Genomic DNA, 14,416 nt, shown 5'->3' with positions numbered 1-14,416 from the left:
ACATTACATGTCATTTAGCAGACGCTTTTATCCAAAGCGACTTACAATGGAATCAAGTACAATTAGCCAGGGGTTATATGGTCTCTCCTTCTAGTTCCTGTCAGAACTCGTGCTGCAGCATTTTGAATTAACTGAAGGGTTCTAACAGACTTGTTGGAACATCCTGATAATAAGGAGTTACAGTAATCTAATCTAGATGTAACAAAAGCATGAACTAGTTTTTCAGCATTCTGTAAAGACAGAATGTTTCTAATTTTCATAATGTTCCGCAGGGGGAAGAAGGCTGTTCTGGAATTAGTTGTAAATGTATGGCTGGTATATTTCTTAACTCCCAACTCCCCTGTGTTTAATGAGGTCATATGTCCAGCGTAAAAACACCAACAGAGCTGGGTCAAGGGAGTTTAGTGCAATGTTAGTTAGTAAATAAGTAGACTGGCTTTATCTATGTCTGATTTCAAACTGGCTTGTAAATGTTTGGTTTCCTCAAGTGATCTTGTTGCTCCGACACAGAGAAACAAAATATTCACTCATCATGCATGGTTAGAGAATAGAATACTACCTGTTTGAATTTGAAACAAAATAGTAAAACTGAGTTGAGAACATAGCCATTTCAATCTACAGTGTACATGCAAGATTCTTTTCTGATCCTCTGATATGGACATGGAGAAAAAGTGATGTCAGGAATGACTTTAGGAAACACTGACATGTTTTGCTTTAACGGCATGCATCCACTGACTTGTGTCAGTAAACCCAGAGGGTCTAAGATACTTTGTATCTGCTCATGTGGAGTACAAACACCCCACAGTTTCCTCAACAGAGCACATCACTTCTTGTGTGACTGTTGGCTATAAAACACAGGAGTCTTTTACTTCATGCAGCAGGATTCTGGAATCAATCTGAACATAAATTAACCTCATGATGAGCTTATTTAATTCTTCCGCCTTCTGCAAGACAGTGCTCCGAGGGAGGAAAAAGGAAAAATTATTTCTGCTGATGTACCATTTTGACATGTCACAGTGGAAAATGTACTGATGTGAAGAAAAATAAAATGTCTAAATTCCCTCCACTTTATCAATCATTAGTTTTACCAGCTACTTTTTTACTGAAAAACAATTGTAATCTTCAAGCCTGTGTATCTATCAGTTATTAGTTTCTATCAGTGAAAAATAGTTCAGCACACACTACATATTATTGCTGAATTTACTAATTTGCCCCCTACAAGGAAACTTATATTTGAAGCATTCGAAAATGTCCTGTTCATTAACAGACGACAGCAGCCCTGTGATCCAGTCCATAAAAGACACTGTTGTGTTTTTATGACCCACATTCAGGTTGTGACCTGCCAGTTAAACACTGACCTACATTGAGTTTACAGACAAATCATTGATCATTAGTGGTCTTGAATTTCTAGTTTTTAAAACAGCCAGCTTGGCAATAATATAATATCAATGTAAAATGAAGTTTAATATATTTATGTACTGTGAAAACACACTTTGAGACACAACACATGTATTTTGTTTGGCCTCAGATTTTTTAAATGTTTCTGTTTTTAAGTGTTTGTAGTTTTATGTCCACAAAGAGTTGCTAAAGTGACCATTAATCTTCAACATTCACTCAGGAGTAACCAAATATTACGCCACAAACGCCTTAAAAACACCAAAATTGTTTATTTGGTCTTTTAATATGGAACAAAAAACATTTAAAAAAATAAAGGTCCATAACTTCGTCCCTGCATCACCATCTTCACATGCAGCGTCACTCCTCTATGTCCCAGCATATCAAACTGTCTTTGTCCCTTGGAGATCTGTTACCTGGCACAACACTGGACAGATCAGATGGTTGGAGCAGCAGGATTAACTGTGTTTTACTATGGGATGTAAAGACCTCCACAGTCACAGTGTGTCCCCTCGTAGGTGGAAATAATCTACTTAAACTGATTGTCAATGAGTGTCCCTTTCATCTTGGCCTTCTTGGCCTCTAGCTCAGCCAGCTCCTGCAGCCTCCTCTTGCTCATGCCCTTCCTCTCCAGCTGCTTCTCGATCACCTTGGCGTTCTGCGCGTACGAGTCCGCCACCTCCCTGGCCTCGATCTCCTCCTCCTCCTCGTCTATGGTGGACACAGTGACGGAGCTGAACTTGCCCATGTCCTTGGTCCGCTTGGTCATCATCACGCGGACTTTCTTGGGAGCCTCCGGCTGCTTCTGGCAGTACACGCTGGTGTTACCGAAGCCCTGTCCGAACTTGACCACGGATCCGTCCACTATGAAGGTGGCGGGGCTGTTTTTCCCCTGGTGCTGGTAGAAGAGCAGCAGGCCACACTTACCGCACTTCTTGCGGTACTGCCTCTCGATGCCCTCGGCTCTCTTGACGTACGTGTTCTCGTCCTCCTCCACGTTGCAGAACTTGTGGGCATGTTTGGCCGCGTCGATGACCCGGGCCCGGTCCCGCGGCCTCATAGGCAACTTCTCCAGCTGGCAGTCCAGCACCAGGACCATCTGCCCGCACAGGCAGTAGTAGACATGGAGAGGCTTCTCTCCGTCATCGTACTCCTCTCTGTCTCTGGTGTCCGAACACACGACACTTCTGGACACGACTTTCGGCATGTTCGCACGAATATGAGTTTTAATGAAATGTTAGGTTAGTTAAACGCAGCTACAGAGTCACCATGACGACGAAAAGAACAAGATTTTAGGTAAACGAAAATGTGTCCTCAACACAGCAACAACGCAATACTTCCGGTGTGCGTCAATATCATCGTACCCACAGTGTCTCTTTTTTGTTCCGCCTGATGAAAAAGTTCCGTCTTATTGCAAGCTCGTGAAATGTCCATATATTTGGAAATGTTAAGCGAGCAAATGTTTTCCCGTTTTCTTTTTTTTATTAGAACTTGTGTTTTTAATCAGATAATTCAGTTGGGAATGTTGAGCCAGCGGAGTACTCAACATTTTGCCTTTGATGTGGGTTTGATCCAAAGTACTTAGTTACCCTCTTAAATAATGTCAGAACAAACTTTAATATTTCAAATGTAAAAATAAAATTTGTTTATAATTTCTAAAATGGCAACACAGACTTTCAGTCCCTGTAATCTTTATTTTTCAGCACATAGCTGGGAATGTCTTTATGAAAAATACAAAAAGGTACAAAGCTCAGAAATGGAAACAACTCACTGTCCCTCCAAAACTCATTCTGAATACAAGATGGTCACAGCAGGTTTTTAAACACCCAGTCTGCCATGGACCCTTGTTTTGGTGCTTTTAATATACATTCCCTTGTTTTTAAATAGGAAAACAAGGCTTGTTTTCATAGCTTGCTTTGGCACAATACTAGTTGCCAGCGAGGAGGTTAGGAACTTTAAAGAAACATGTTGAGCTTTGAACTCTTTGGGTTTATGTTAATTATTCCAATATCACTAGTTTGTATTAGAGTTGTGCCTCTTTTCACACAACCTTTGGTGTGATGAGCAGGCAACATATTTGAATGTCTAAAATTAGACCCAACAAGGCTGTTATCAGCTAGATTTCAAAGTCAATTAACACAGCATATGTCCTTTTAGTACAGAAACTGCAGGTTTTGCACACATTTACTCAATGGCATCATTAAGATGATTCAATGACAGCAAGTTTTGAGCAGAATCCTACTTTCAAGTTGAGCAACTTTCCCAGCTTTGGTGCTGTACACTTTAGATTGGGTAATCTCCTAGGCTACACTTGAAATTGCAGACAAATGCACATTTTGCCTGCTTTGGTGCTCAAACTTGGGAAATAAATGGAAACCAACACCACAGCAGTGATTTTACAGCATTGTGTTAACATTTAATTCATTAAGACAGATACAAAAGACTTCCATATACAGACAATTTAAGACTACAATTCAGGAGGTCACACGTGGGGGGGCAGAGGCTGCCAGTGGTGCAGGCTCACTCCTGACAGCAGGTCTTGTCGCATGTCTTCCCTTTACAGACGCAGCCAGAGGCGCACTTACTGCAGCCAGATGGGCAGCATGAGCAGCAGCCTGCAAGGTCAAAACATCCTCCAGTTACAGACCAATGATAAATTAAAGACTTGACTTCTTCATTACCTAACAATGAACTGGTTGGGGCAGAGAATACATTCAAAGCAAATGGTTCAGGATCAAGAAAGACTTAATTAGCTTAACTTTAAAGAATGGGTGAAACCCATTTTTACACCTACACATCAGCAAATTAGGCTAATCAGGGTCACCTGTGCAGGTTCCTACCTTTAACTTAATGGACAACCTGACTAAACAAACTGGTAATCCAGTGTCTTAAATGAAACACACATGAGTGAGTTCCAATAATAGAGATTAAACAACCAAATTAAATGTTGCATCCATTAGCCACACTGATGTACGCAGTTGATGTGTTTTTCCAATGACGTGGGGACTTACTCTTCTTGCAGGTAGTGCAGGTGCAGTTGGTGCAAGTGCAGTTTCCTCCGCAGTTGCAGGTTCCAGCTACACATTAAAAAATAAATGTAGAACGGTTATCAAAAAAGAACAGTTCAGACAATCATACAGTGACAAAGAGAATAAAAACACTTACTCTTGGAGCATTCACAGGGGTCCATCGCTGACAGTAGAGGTCAAGTTCTTCCTTTCTTTCTCTGAAGGATGTGAAGAGTAGATGAGTCAATGTTTTGATGTGAGTTGGAGAGGAGCGGCTCTTTTATAGGAGCCCTGGCAACAACAGTGCCGTGTGCAAACGCATGCCTGTCACGCGCGCTCACGCTGCACGCCCGCACGTAGTCGATGATTACAAAGAGGTTTGTGCACACGACACACGCTGGTGTCGCTGCCGTGGAGACGGGAGCACAGGCAGGTTCCCACATCAGGAGGATGCGAAGTGTCGTCTGAAAATTACATAAGACCCCCAGACACACACCCACACACACCACCCCCTCTCTAAAACAGGAATATTAATGTGTTTACAGAAAAACGACCTTATATAAGGGAATATAGTTTACTAAAGTTCATTTGTAATGAAGACAAAATATCATCATGTGTTTTTATATTATTATTTCACATGTGTGGTTACAGATAGATAGATAGATAGATAGATAGATAGATAGATAGATAGATAGATAGACAGGCAGATAGATAGATAGATAGATAGATAGGTCCAATGTTGACAAAGTAAATTTCCCCACTGCGGGACTAATAAAATATTATCTTATGTTATCTTATCTTTATTTATAAAAACACATTTAAAACATTAGAGTTGCACCAAAGGGCTGTACAGTTTAAATCTGTAAGTAAATTAAAATAGACAAAACATACAATAAAACAATACATGAGAACACCCACAAAATTAGTCAAACCAAATGTGATAGATAGTTTATTTCAAACATGTTAATCATTTACTATGACAACACATTTCCATTCTACTACTTTATCCCATCACCAAATAAATAAGTAGTATTTTATACAATGTTCTCAATGTTCTCAATACAACACAAGAATATGTCTGGCTTTAAAAAGACCATTCCTATCACTGTTATGGTTGAGTTAAAGGTATAGCAGTGTTTGTTCGTTTTTAAAAAGTGTGATTGTATATATTATGGAGGCAATCACTGGACTGAAATACGGCGGCAGGGTTTGTGATGCCGGTCGCAATCAGCAGTGCTGTCGCTAAATACACAGATTCCTCTGTGAAATATTGAGATTTTAGACATTGCCCTGGTAATTGTTGGGGATTAACCCATGTTTTTAGGATTGGATAGGATTTTCAACCGATCTACAGTTCGACATTGTTTGGCTTGATTCTTGTGTCGGATGTCTCTTCCTGTAACGGCACTCTGACCAGTCAGTGGCCGGCAGTGCCGAGGCGGTGGAAACACGCCATTAGCTTCAAACTTTAAAAATATTGACAAAGCCAAAGCCTATTTTTTTATACATCCATTACAGTTTAAATTATATCATCTTATTTGATCTTGGTTGAAAGGTAAATTTCCTATTTAGGTTTCATTCACCATAATCCTGTAGTCAGTATATGAGCAGATTATGAGTTAACTTTTAGATATTTAATCATACATCAATACAACAATTTTACAGTTTTTAATTTTTTGTTTCAATGGGCATGCCCAAACATTTTTAAAAAACTTTTCTTTTCTTGTGTTGTCTTTCTTTTCACACCACTCCTCCTCATCATCATCACGTGTTAAACCACCACGCCTGTAAAAATGCTCGCCAGTTTGGGCCCGTGTGACTGTGCACACGGCTTGTTGTTGTTGTTCCTGGGCTTTTTTCTTCTTCTTTTTTCCCCCCTCCCGCAGTTTTGCACACGGCTCTCGTGTAAACACAACCATTGTAGTATGCTGCCTTCATGTACCGAGTGCTTTAGGGGATTTTTTTACATTTCGGAGCAGTGCGCAAATGAGAATCTCCTAACGTTTTGTACAATTTCACACACATACCACACAATAGATTCTTAAAGTAAATTCCACTAAATGTTAATATTTCTACTGAAACCACTGATATAAATTAATTGTGGAATCGACAATTTAATCATCTCCGTGTTGCCTTGAATCCAGTGGAGATAATCTGTTGATATCCTCAGCAAGTACAATGACAAAACGTATGTATGTTTATATGTTATTGTTTGTAGTGTCAGTGTGTTTTGCACTCATTTCTCTCTGATGTGGGAGCTCGTGTTTGGCTCCTGAAGGCAACACTGTGCCCTGTGTATATTTTGCGCCCGCCACGTCTGTGTTGTGAAAGGCTTTCCCACACTCTTTATTCACTCGTGTGCACGTTAATGACACAGAAGCAGCTGAGTCACTGCAGGATGTAACCAGTGCAAACCCCACAGTGAAACGAGTGAAAACAGAGGCCTTAAAACTGCATTTTTATAGTGTACGATTATATATTTATATAAGATTATGATTAAAATCTTATTGAGTAGGTCAGTGACTATATTATTTTTCAGGGGCCAAACACGTTCAAGTTCATTTTTAAATTTAAAATTCAAGATACAAAAATTACACAAAAATAAGAGACACAATGTCATTAAATTGGTGATTTAGGTTCGACTCTAAACAAACATGTTTAGAGTCGAACCACAGACACAGATTTAAGGTCATGTGGTGTTTATGGTGAATTATTTAAACACCCATACCCAGTTTGAGTCCTATAGCATAGACACTTAATCACAATAGCATTAATGTGTAAATTAATACATTCGTTTATACAAGTGACAAGTTGGCTAATATATATATATATATTAGTTTTTTTTGTTTGATGTAAACTTGAAAGTTCTATATCTGGGATCTTTGTTGTAATAATTAACTCTGGGTGGCTTCACAGACAGTCATAGAGGGAACTGCACACTGCACCAAGACATGCTGTTTGTGTCGGACAACTGTAGAGGGAAACATCTGCACTTTAATGAATATAACGTTTGAGAGTTTGCAAGATTTTATATTCTCTAAATCTCTACATTCGTATGGAAGCATGTTTACACTACTTGAAAAATAAGTCAGACTTACTATCTCATGATTATGAGCTACTATCTCATAGTTATGACTTACTATCTCATAATTATTAGATAACTTATCTTAATTATGACTTACTATCTCATAATTATTAGATAACTTATCTTAATTATGACTTACTATCTCATATTATTTCATTATTATTCCTTATGTTGTGGGGACCTAAATCTGTTTACACAGTCACATTATGGGGGACACAAAAATCAAGTCCCCATAATGTAAGGTGTGGACATTTTTTTTAAAAAGTTATACTGATGTTAGGTTAAGGTTAGGGCACTAGTAATTATGGTTAAGGTTAAAGTACTGTAAGTCTACAGGGAAATAATGTAAGTCACTGAAATGTCCTCTGAAGTCATGGAAACCTGTGTATGAGTGAGTGAATGAATGAATGTGTGTGTGTGTGTGTGTAAAGGCCATCCAGCTCAGGGCAAACATGATCCTTCAGCACAGCATGGAGGAGTTTCCCCTGTGCAACAGTAAAATCTGAAAACTATATTTGAAACGAGTTGTGTGCATGTGTTGGATGTGTTCAGATGTGTCCTGAATGTGACTATAAAGACATCATTTACCCTTGTGTTGATTACATGAGATCAAATAAGCTGTCTGCCAGTGGGGGAAAAAAATCTGCAGTTTTCTGAAATGAGCAGGAAAAGAGTGGAAGCTGAAGTCCTGGCACTGTCAGTGAGCTGCTTGTTATTTGCTGAGCAAGCCGGGATCTTGTTCCACTGGACTCACATCTGTGTCTCTGGGGATCTTACGAGCATATACTCAAAAAGCACAGACTAGCCTCTCTCTCTGAATCCATACGTGTCTTCTGGGAAACGTGTCGGACTGCATGGTCACTTCATATGTCAAGTGTGTAAACTACACTGACCATGTGCTCTGTGTCACGTATCAAACGCTGGAGGACATGCCGTGTGTGAAGAAGAACTTGTCTTGAACTTGAAACACCTGGACCTGGTCCTATGTAGCAGGTTGGTTAATATACGGTTTCTTTGTAAATAGTTCTTGTGATTTGTTTTCCAGCAAAGGTGCAGAAACTGTGTTATTCTAGTTCTTTTTTTCCTGATTTTAATGTTCACTGCAGGAAAATACCAATCGTTTTAAATTATTATTATTTTTCTTCACTTAGAGGACAATTTATAAAAAGGGAATGCATCACTTGGAAAAACCTGTTATCGTGTTTTATCACACCAATTGTATGGTAATAGTGGCGTGTCATGGTTGACCACAGTCTGATGGGGGCTTCTAATCAAATAAATGAAACAATGCAACTTAAACAGCTTCTGATAACTACAGTACTCAAAGTCAGGACTTTGGTCTCTGTCACTTCTGTAGCAGCACATTTAAAACAGTGTTCTCTCAAAGAAGCTAAATTAAGAGAAGCAGAATTAACCTTGAAAAGCTTCAGTATTTTGCCTCTGAAATCACAAACTGTTTCTGGACAGACACCATTTTTAACATGCCGGTGAAAATATCTTTTATTTGGCGGAAAACCCTTTTGAATGAGGTAGGTGAGGGATATTCAACTGCAACGTGCAACTTCACCGGTAAACGTTGCTATATTTCACACACTGGGCCTTTAATAATGCTGCTGAATGTGTTATTTATGTTTGTCTAGTAATGTGGCAGTCATAGTATTTTAGTGTTTGACATAATCTCTGAATATCTTGGTTGAAACTTTGATCATTTAACTGCTGTGAAAGTGACAGATTTATTTTGTTACAAAGTAAATCCATCCATGGCTTCATATGTTGTCTCTCTCTTGATTAGGTTCATCTAACAGACACTTGTCCTTTAAAACACCCAAAATAAATAAGGGCGATTATTCGATTATTAAATTACTAGAAATTAATTCAAACAAGCTTTTTGGGTTAGACCTGCTGGATTTATAATCCTTTGCAACCTTTATATGATGTTGTTTTTGCCTTACAATTAGAATTTCCTGAACTTAGTCTGTTCTTTTTCATCATGCACTGATTAGTTTGTTTCTCTCACACAGACGTGAGCATTATTGTGGCGGTGAAGACATACATTTCAACTGCTTTGAACAGATTTTGCCATGGATCATGTGCTGAGCATAGCCGACCATTACGTCTTCACGCCGTACGTTTATCCGGCCTCGTGGCCCGAGGATGAAGCTCTGCGTCAGATCATCAGCCTGTGGGTGTTGACCACCCTGGGAGCAGAGCTGATTTACCTGGGCTTTGGTGCTCTGAGCTTCTATTGTGTGTTCGATCATACGCTGATGAAACATCCACAGTTTCTTAAGGTAGGCTGTGAAATGGATAAGGCATGAGTTAAAAACAGTGAACCTATTGGTTGCTTCAACTAGAAGCATGGGATTGTTCTTCTCTCTTAAATCTCTTAAATCATGTCTCTGACTGAACAACAGAACCAGGTCAGACAAGAAATCCAATTAGGAGTTGCCGCCATCTTCTGGATGAGCTTCCCCACAGTAGCCCTTTTCTTCTGCGAGGTCAGGGGATTCAGCAAACTTTACGACAACTTCAGTGAATCCTCGCTGGGTGAGAAAACTCAAAATCCTACAAGCCAGACCATGAGTTCATGTAGATTTTAAGTGATTTTAAGTGAGCATGAAAGTTAACAGAAAAGCAAAACTGATTAATTGACCACCCAACTGGAAATTTCATACGATGACAGCTTGAAAAAATAACAAGTCCCGATGAGACTCATTTGTGCACTGGTTTGTCTGTTTCAGGCTGGCCTGGAGTCTTCCTGAGCGTTGCTGGATTCTTGTTCTTCACTGATATGTGCATCTACTGGATTCACCGGTGCATGCACCATAGGAGCATTTACAAGGTGAGCTTCAAGGGGGAGGGAAAGCTCAGCATCAAACAGCAGACGGGCAGGTAAATGTTACAATGACTACCAAGTAGCAAGACATTATCTTGGGGACATGGTGAGGAACAAAATAGAAAGGCAGATTGAAGCTTGAACTTTACTTTTATTATATAACTGTGACCATGTTGCTTACATGGTGTGTTTAACCCCCACAAACTTGCACCTAAAACTGTCACCATCTGTGTTTCTCCCCCTCAGCAATTACATAAGCAGCACCACGTATTCAAGATCCCTACGCCATTTGCCAGCCATGCCTTCCACCCAATAGATGGCTTCCTGCAGAGCTTACCCTACCACGTCTACCCTTTCATCTTCCCACTCCACAAGGTGATGGCAACACTGTCATTCTTTTCAAAATATCTGGGTGTTAGACCAATGGTTTAGGTAGTATTTTAAGTTAGGAGGACACTATCACGGATGAAAATGAAGCTTTCAAACCATTGTTCGTGACAAACATCATGACTGTCGAGCCTCGGTTTGCATTAGTTATGTTCCAAGGTCCAGTGTGTAAGAGTTGGTGACTCCTCCACTCACCCCTCCCTTTCCCAAGCACAATGGGGGAACTACGGTGGCTTTTGCATGACAAAAGCATCCATTTGTGCTGCTGTAGAACAGTGCAGCGCAAAACAGTGTCAACTATAGAGCAATGCCTAAAGTGCAAGGTTATAAAAGGTTCATTCCAAGGGTACGAAACTTAAACTAACACACTTACAATGCAATTTCTGCAAATATACCCCTTATAAGGCCCCCTTCACACCTGACATTAAAATGTGATTGATGTGAGCAAAGAGGAGTCCATACAACAGTGCAACTTCACCTGTATCTATAATTGTTGATGCTGATATGACAACACACAGAATGTGACGCTGTAGTCTGTTGCTGGATATCTTTGAAGACATGAGATCTTGATGTGAACACTGGACACATGTTAATACCATGTGGTGAATCACAGAAAACACACTGTAATGCCAGGTGAAAGGGGGCCTAAATCTTAGTGGATCTTTAATCTATTTATGACTTTAAAGACTGTGACAATGAATTTGGACACGTTGATGACATATGTCAGCATTCACATTACATCAGAAAATGTAGAAATATTTTTTAAATAACATTTGGGATTTTGACATTGCAGGTCGTCTACCTCTCACTCTTTGTTTTTGTCAACATTTGGACAATTTCCATACATGACGGAGACTACCGTATCCCGGGCTGCCTGATAAGTCTAATTAACGGTGCTCCTCACCATGTAGACCATCACCTCTACTTCTACTACAACTATGGACAATACTTCACACTCTGGGATCGCCTAGGGGGCTCATACCGACACCCCTCAGCCCTTGTCGGGAAGGGGCCACATGACCATGTCCGGAAGCTCATGGCCAAGTCTGCAAAGACAGAGTGATTGTGGGATCTGCATTCATACCTCTTAGGGAGAAAACATGTAAAATAATCATGTGCCATTCAAAGCAAAGTTTGGCAAAGGAAGGCGTTTTGCTGCAAGTGTTCAAAATAGTAAGATGTGAAATACAGGTGAGGAGCTGTATGTTTCATACTTGTCCAGTTGTAATGCAGTTCGGGGAGTGAGATGAATTCAGGATTTGTCTGGAAGCGGTTGTAACTACAGTTCTCAGTCTTTCAGCTTCCAATGCTGGGTGTGTTTTCATGAAGGCTCTGCAGGGCGAGGTCTGTCCACTTCATCTCCTGTTCTTTCACAGACTCTGTGGATCCTCCATTGTCCTGCTCAGCCTCTGGCAGTTCACTCTAATTAAAGAATGAAAAAGACAGGATGCCATGAGAAAGAGTATAATGTTAAATCTATCTCTGTTTTCTCTATCCTTTATCAGTATGATGGCATAAACAAGTATGATTTTACTACAGTGAGAGCTTATAAAGTCAGGTTCAGATTAATTGTAGATGTATTGAGACTGAATAAGCATTTCCGTGTCTAGAGTTGAGCAAGAAGACAATAAATCTTTTATTTGTTATTGTCACGTCTGTTCACTATATTTTCAATACATTTGTGCAACTCTAGTACCAAATGAGAGCAAACTTTTGTTTGCTTAATCCTTTTCATCATTTGTCTTATGCTGTGGTGTAGGGCTGCAACTAACCATTATTTTCATGACCGATTATTTTCTCGATTAATCAAGTACTTGTTTGGGCTATCAAATGACAGACCTCAAAATGATGATGTTCTCAAAGGTCTTATTTTGAACACAAACCAACATGATTCAATTTCACCGATTTCTTTCTTAAATGGACCTGAAAATATGGACATAATATATATGAATGCTGAAAAACCAGAGAGCTTGTTTTAATTATTAATTGACTCAAACTGATTCGTAGGTTATCAAATTAGTTGACGATTAATAATAGATTAATGGACGAATTGTTGCATATTTACGACTGTTGTGTCTTTTGTTATTCCCCTCTAATAATACATTTTGATGACATTTTAATGACATTTTCTGGACCAAACGATTATTCGAGAAAATAATTGGCAGATTCGATTATAAAAAACAATCGTTAGTTACTGCCCTAGACACATGATATGGTGTGAATGAACTCCAAAACTAAATCTCTTCTCAAACAACAAGACGTCCCTGCACCTGAGTGTAAACACTAAACATTAGCGGACATTTTGTGCTCATATTTTAACACCAGAGTGTACCAGGGGGATGGTGACATCTTCATACGGCAGCTTGTCTTCCCTCCAGGCGTCGTCAGTGAGGTCCAGGACTCTTCCGTCTCTTTGGATTTCGCTGTCCATCCTCTTAACAGGACCACAGTTCACTAACTGCAACGGTGGAAGAAGGTGGAAGAAGCGGCCAATCAAATTCCAGAGCTGCACTAAAAATGCGTAGTTAGTCGAGCATTAACGGCAGTTACACCAAGTTCACCACAGTGTGAAATAGAGAATTCGAAATTAGAATAGTTATTAGTTATTCGACAAAGCAGGCGCGGTAGAAACACGTAATCATTTGGCGCTTGTTAATGACGTAAACAACGCTGGCTGTTCTTCTTGGGAGGTTTTCTGGCGGTTGGAAGTCAACGTTTTGATGCATTGCCGCCACCAACTGGTATGGAGTGTGCATCAACACGTTACACGATAGTGGCTTTTCTGAGAGGGGTTTAAAAAACATTGTGAATAGGCAGCTTTTCCCCCATAACACACATTTATTTTTATTTACCCTCAGAATAGCTGAGTTCTGTGGTACATGTACTACCAGTGGTACAGCAAGCTTTCCTCTGGTGGTCAAATCTGAAATACTGTTCTACCATGGTATGTGATCAGAGTGGAGTTGAGGAATGTGTAGAAAATAGAAACAAATAACAATAGGGTACTTAATTATTTTTGTAAATAATAAAAGAGTCACCTTATCTCTTGCTCCATCTTTATCTAATTTCACTATCCCAGTGTGTGGAGTATATGTGAGGTAGAGGAGGATGAGAGAGCAAATTATCTTATTGGGAAAAAATTAGCCTCCTGTGAAATGTGTAAAGTGTAACTTCAAAAGCTCAATATTTGCTCAGGTAGTACTTGGTGTAAAATGTTTGAGAACCACTGGCTTGCATAAATACTCATGAACTGGAGACAAGGCCACCCACAACAGAACATATACATAGCAGAGAACTAAAAACTATTTGTATTTAAGAATATACAAATACAATAATCTATCGATAATCTAATCCAATACAGTCTAGAATTTGTTATCAAATTATTGGGCTGGTTGGTGGATTTGTTTCTTCTTTAATGACAATGACAAAAAATAAATATAACATTTCTGATACACAGAGAGGTGCAGCGCTGCCATCTACATTATCCCACCTCTGACATGCATAATGTTGAATTATCACCTCCCTTTCGGTATTTTGTCACTTGACATAAAAGGAATTCCTCAACATGAAAGTCATTTTCTGTCATAATCAGGCTACCATACACAAAGTCTGGACATGGAGGTGCGAAAAGAGACAAGGAGACTCAGTGTAAAACCAGACTAACAAGTTAAGGGAAATAAAGGTAAACGTGAATGTAGTTTAGCA

The 14,416-nt window shown here is 39.5% G+C and overlaps 4 protein-coding genes across 4 annotated transcripts; 1 reads left to right on the top strand and 3 right to left on the bottom strand.

Moving 5' to 3' along the window:
• Window positions 1–1,647: 1,647 nt before the first annotated feature.
• Window positions 1,648–2,764, bottom strand: steep1 (STING1 ER exit protein 1). The gene has a single exon (XM_044016212.1). The coding sequence runs from the start codon at window positions 2,600–2,602 to the stop codon at window positions 1,925–1,927; it is 678 nt and encodes a 225-aa protein (XP_043872147.1). The 5' UTR covers window positions 2,603–2,764; the 3' UTR covers window positions 1,648–1,924.
• Window positions 2,765–3,786: 1,022 nt separating this feature from the next.
• Window positions 3,787–4,671, bottom strand: mt2 (metallothionein 2). The gene is made up of 3 exons (XM_044016213.1): window positions 4,561–4,671; window positions 4,407–4,472; window positions 3,787–4,010 (listed from the first exon to the last, which is right to left on the bottom strand). The coding sequence occupies exons 1-3, from the start codon at window positions 4,583–4,585 to the stop codon at window positions 3,916–3,918; spliced, it is 186 nt and encodes a 61-aa protein (XP_043872148.1). The 5' UTR covers window positions 4,586–4,671; the 3' UTR covers window positions 3,787–3,915.
• A 1,748-nt stretch (window positions 4,672–6,419) lies between these two features.
• Window positions 6,420–12,357, top strand: LOC122761001 (lathosterol oxidase-like). Its single transcript, XM_044016196.1, has 6 exons — window positions 6,420–6,591; window positions 9,562–9,779; window positions 9,903–10,035; window positions 10,230–10,330; window positions 10,571–10,699; window positions 11,505–12,357. The coding sequence occupies exons 1-6, from the start codon at window positions 6,582–6,584 to the stop codon at window positions 11,772–11,774; spliced, it is 861 nt and encodes a 286-aa protein (XP_043872131.1). The 5' UTR covers window positions 6,420–6,581; the 3' UTR covers window positions 11,775–12,357.
• LOC122761000 (anaphase-promoting complex subunit 13) lies at window positions 10,456–13,428 on the bottom strand. The gene is made up of 2 exons (XM_044016195.1): window positions 13,044–13,428; window positions 10,456–12,133 (listed from the first exon to the last, which is right to left on the bottom strand). Exons 1-2 carry the CDS (start codon window positions 13,140–13,142, stop codon window positions 12,008–12,010), a joined length of 225 nt encoding a protein of 74 aa, XP_043872130.1. The 5' UTR covers window positions 13,143–13,428; the 3' UTR covers window positions 10,456–12,007.
• Between the last annotated feature and the right edge of the window lie 988 nt (window positions 13,429–14,416).

This window comes from Solea senegalensis, unplaced genomic scaffold, assembly GCF_019176455.1.
Source record: "Solea senegalensis isolate Sse05_10M unplaced genomic scaffold, IFAPA_SoseM_1 scf7180000014299, whole genome shotgun sequence".
In the NCBI taxonomy this organism is placed as follows: Eukaryota; Metazoa; Chordata; class Actinopteri; order Pleuronectiformes; family Soleidae; genus Solea; species Solea senegalensis.
Note: the sequence above shows the minus strand (reverse complement) of the source record. Positions and strands in the feature narration are given on the sequence as shown.

Bases quoted from the DNA above. Each gene is read 5' to 3' on its own strand.
- steep1 (XM_044016212.1), bottom strand. From the start codon at position 2,602: ATGCCGAAAGTCGTGTCCAGAAGTGTCGTGTGTTCGGACACCAGAGAC.
- mt2 (XM_044016213.1), bottom strand. From the start codon at position 4,585: ATGGACCCCTGTGAATGCTCCAAGA. The intron at 4,473-4,560 runs GTAAGTGTTTTT...TTTAATGTGTAG, and splicing joins CCCCTGTGAATGCTCCAAGA to CTGGAACCTGCAACTGCGGA. The intron at 4,011-4,406 runs GTAAGTCCCCAC...TTGACCTTGCAG, and splicing joins CTGCACTACCTGCAAGAAGA to GCTGCTGCTCATGCTGCCCA.
- LOC122761001 (XM_044016196.1), top strand. The intron at 10,331-10,570 runs GTGAGCTTCAAG...TCTCCCCCTCAG, and splicing joins ACCATAGGAGCATTTACAAG to CAATTACATAAGCAGCACCA. The intron at 10,700-11,504 runs GTGATGGCAACA...TTGACATTGCAG, and splicing joins TCATCTTCCCACTCCACAAG to GTCGTCTACCTCTCACTCTT.
- LOC122761000 (XM_044016195.1), bottom strand. From the start codon at position 13,142: ATGGACAGCGAAATCCAAAGAGACGGAAGAGTCCTGGACCTCACTGAC. The intron at 12,134-13,043 runs GTACACTCTGGT...TTCTTTAATTAG, and splicing joins AAGATGTCACCATCCCCCTG to AGTGAACTGCCAGAGGCTGA.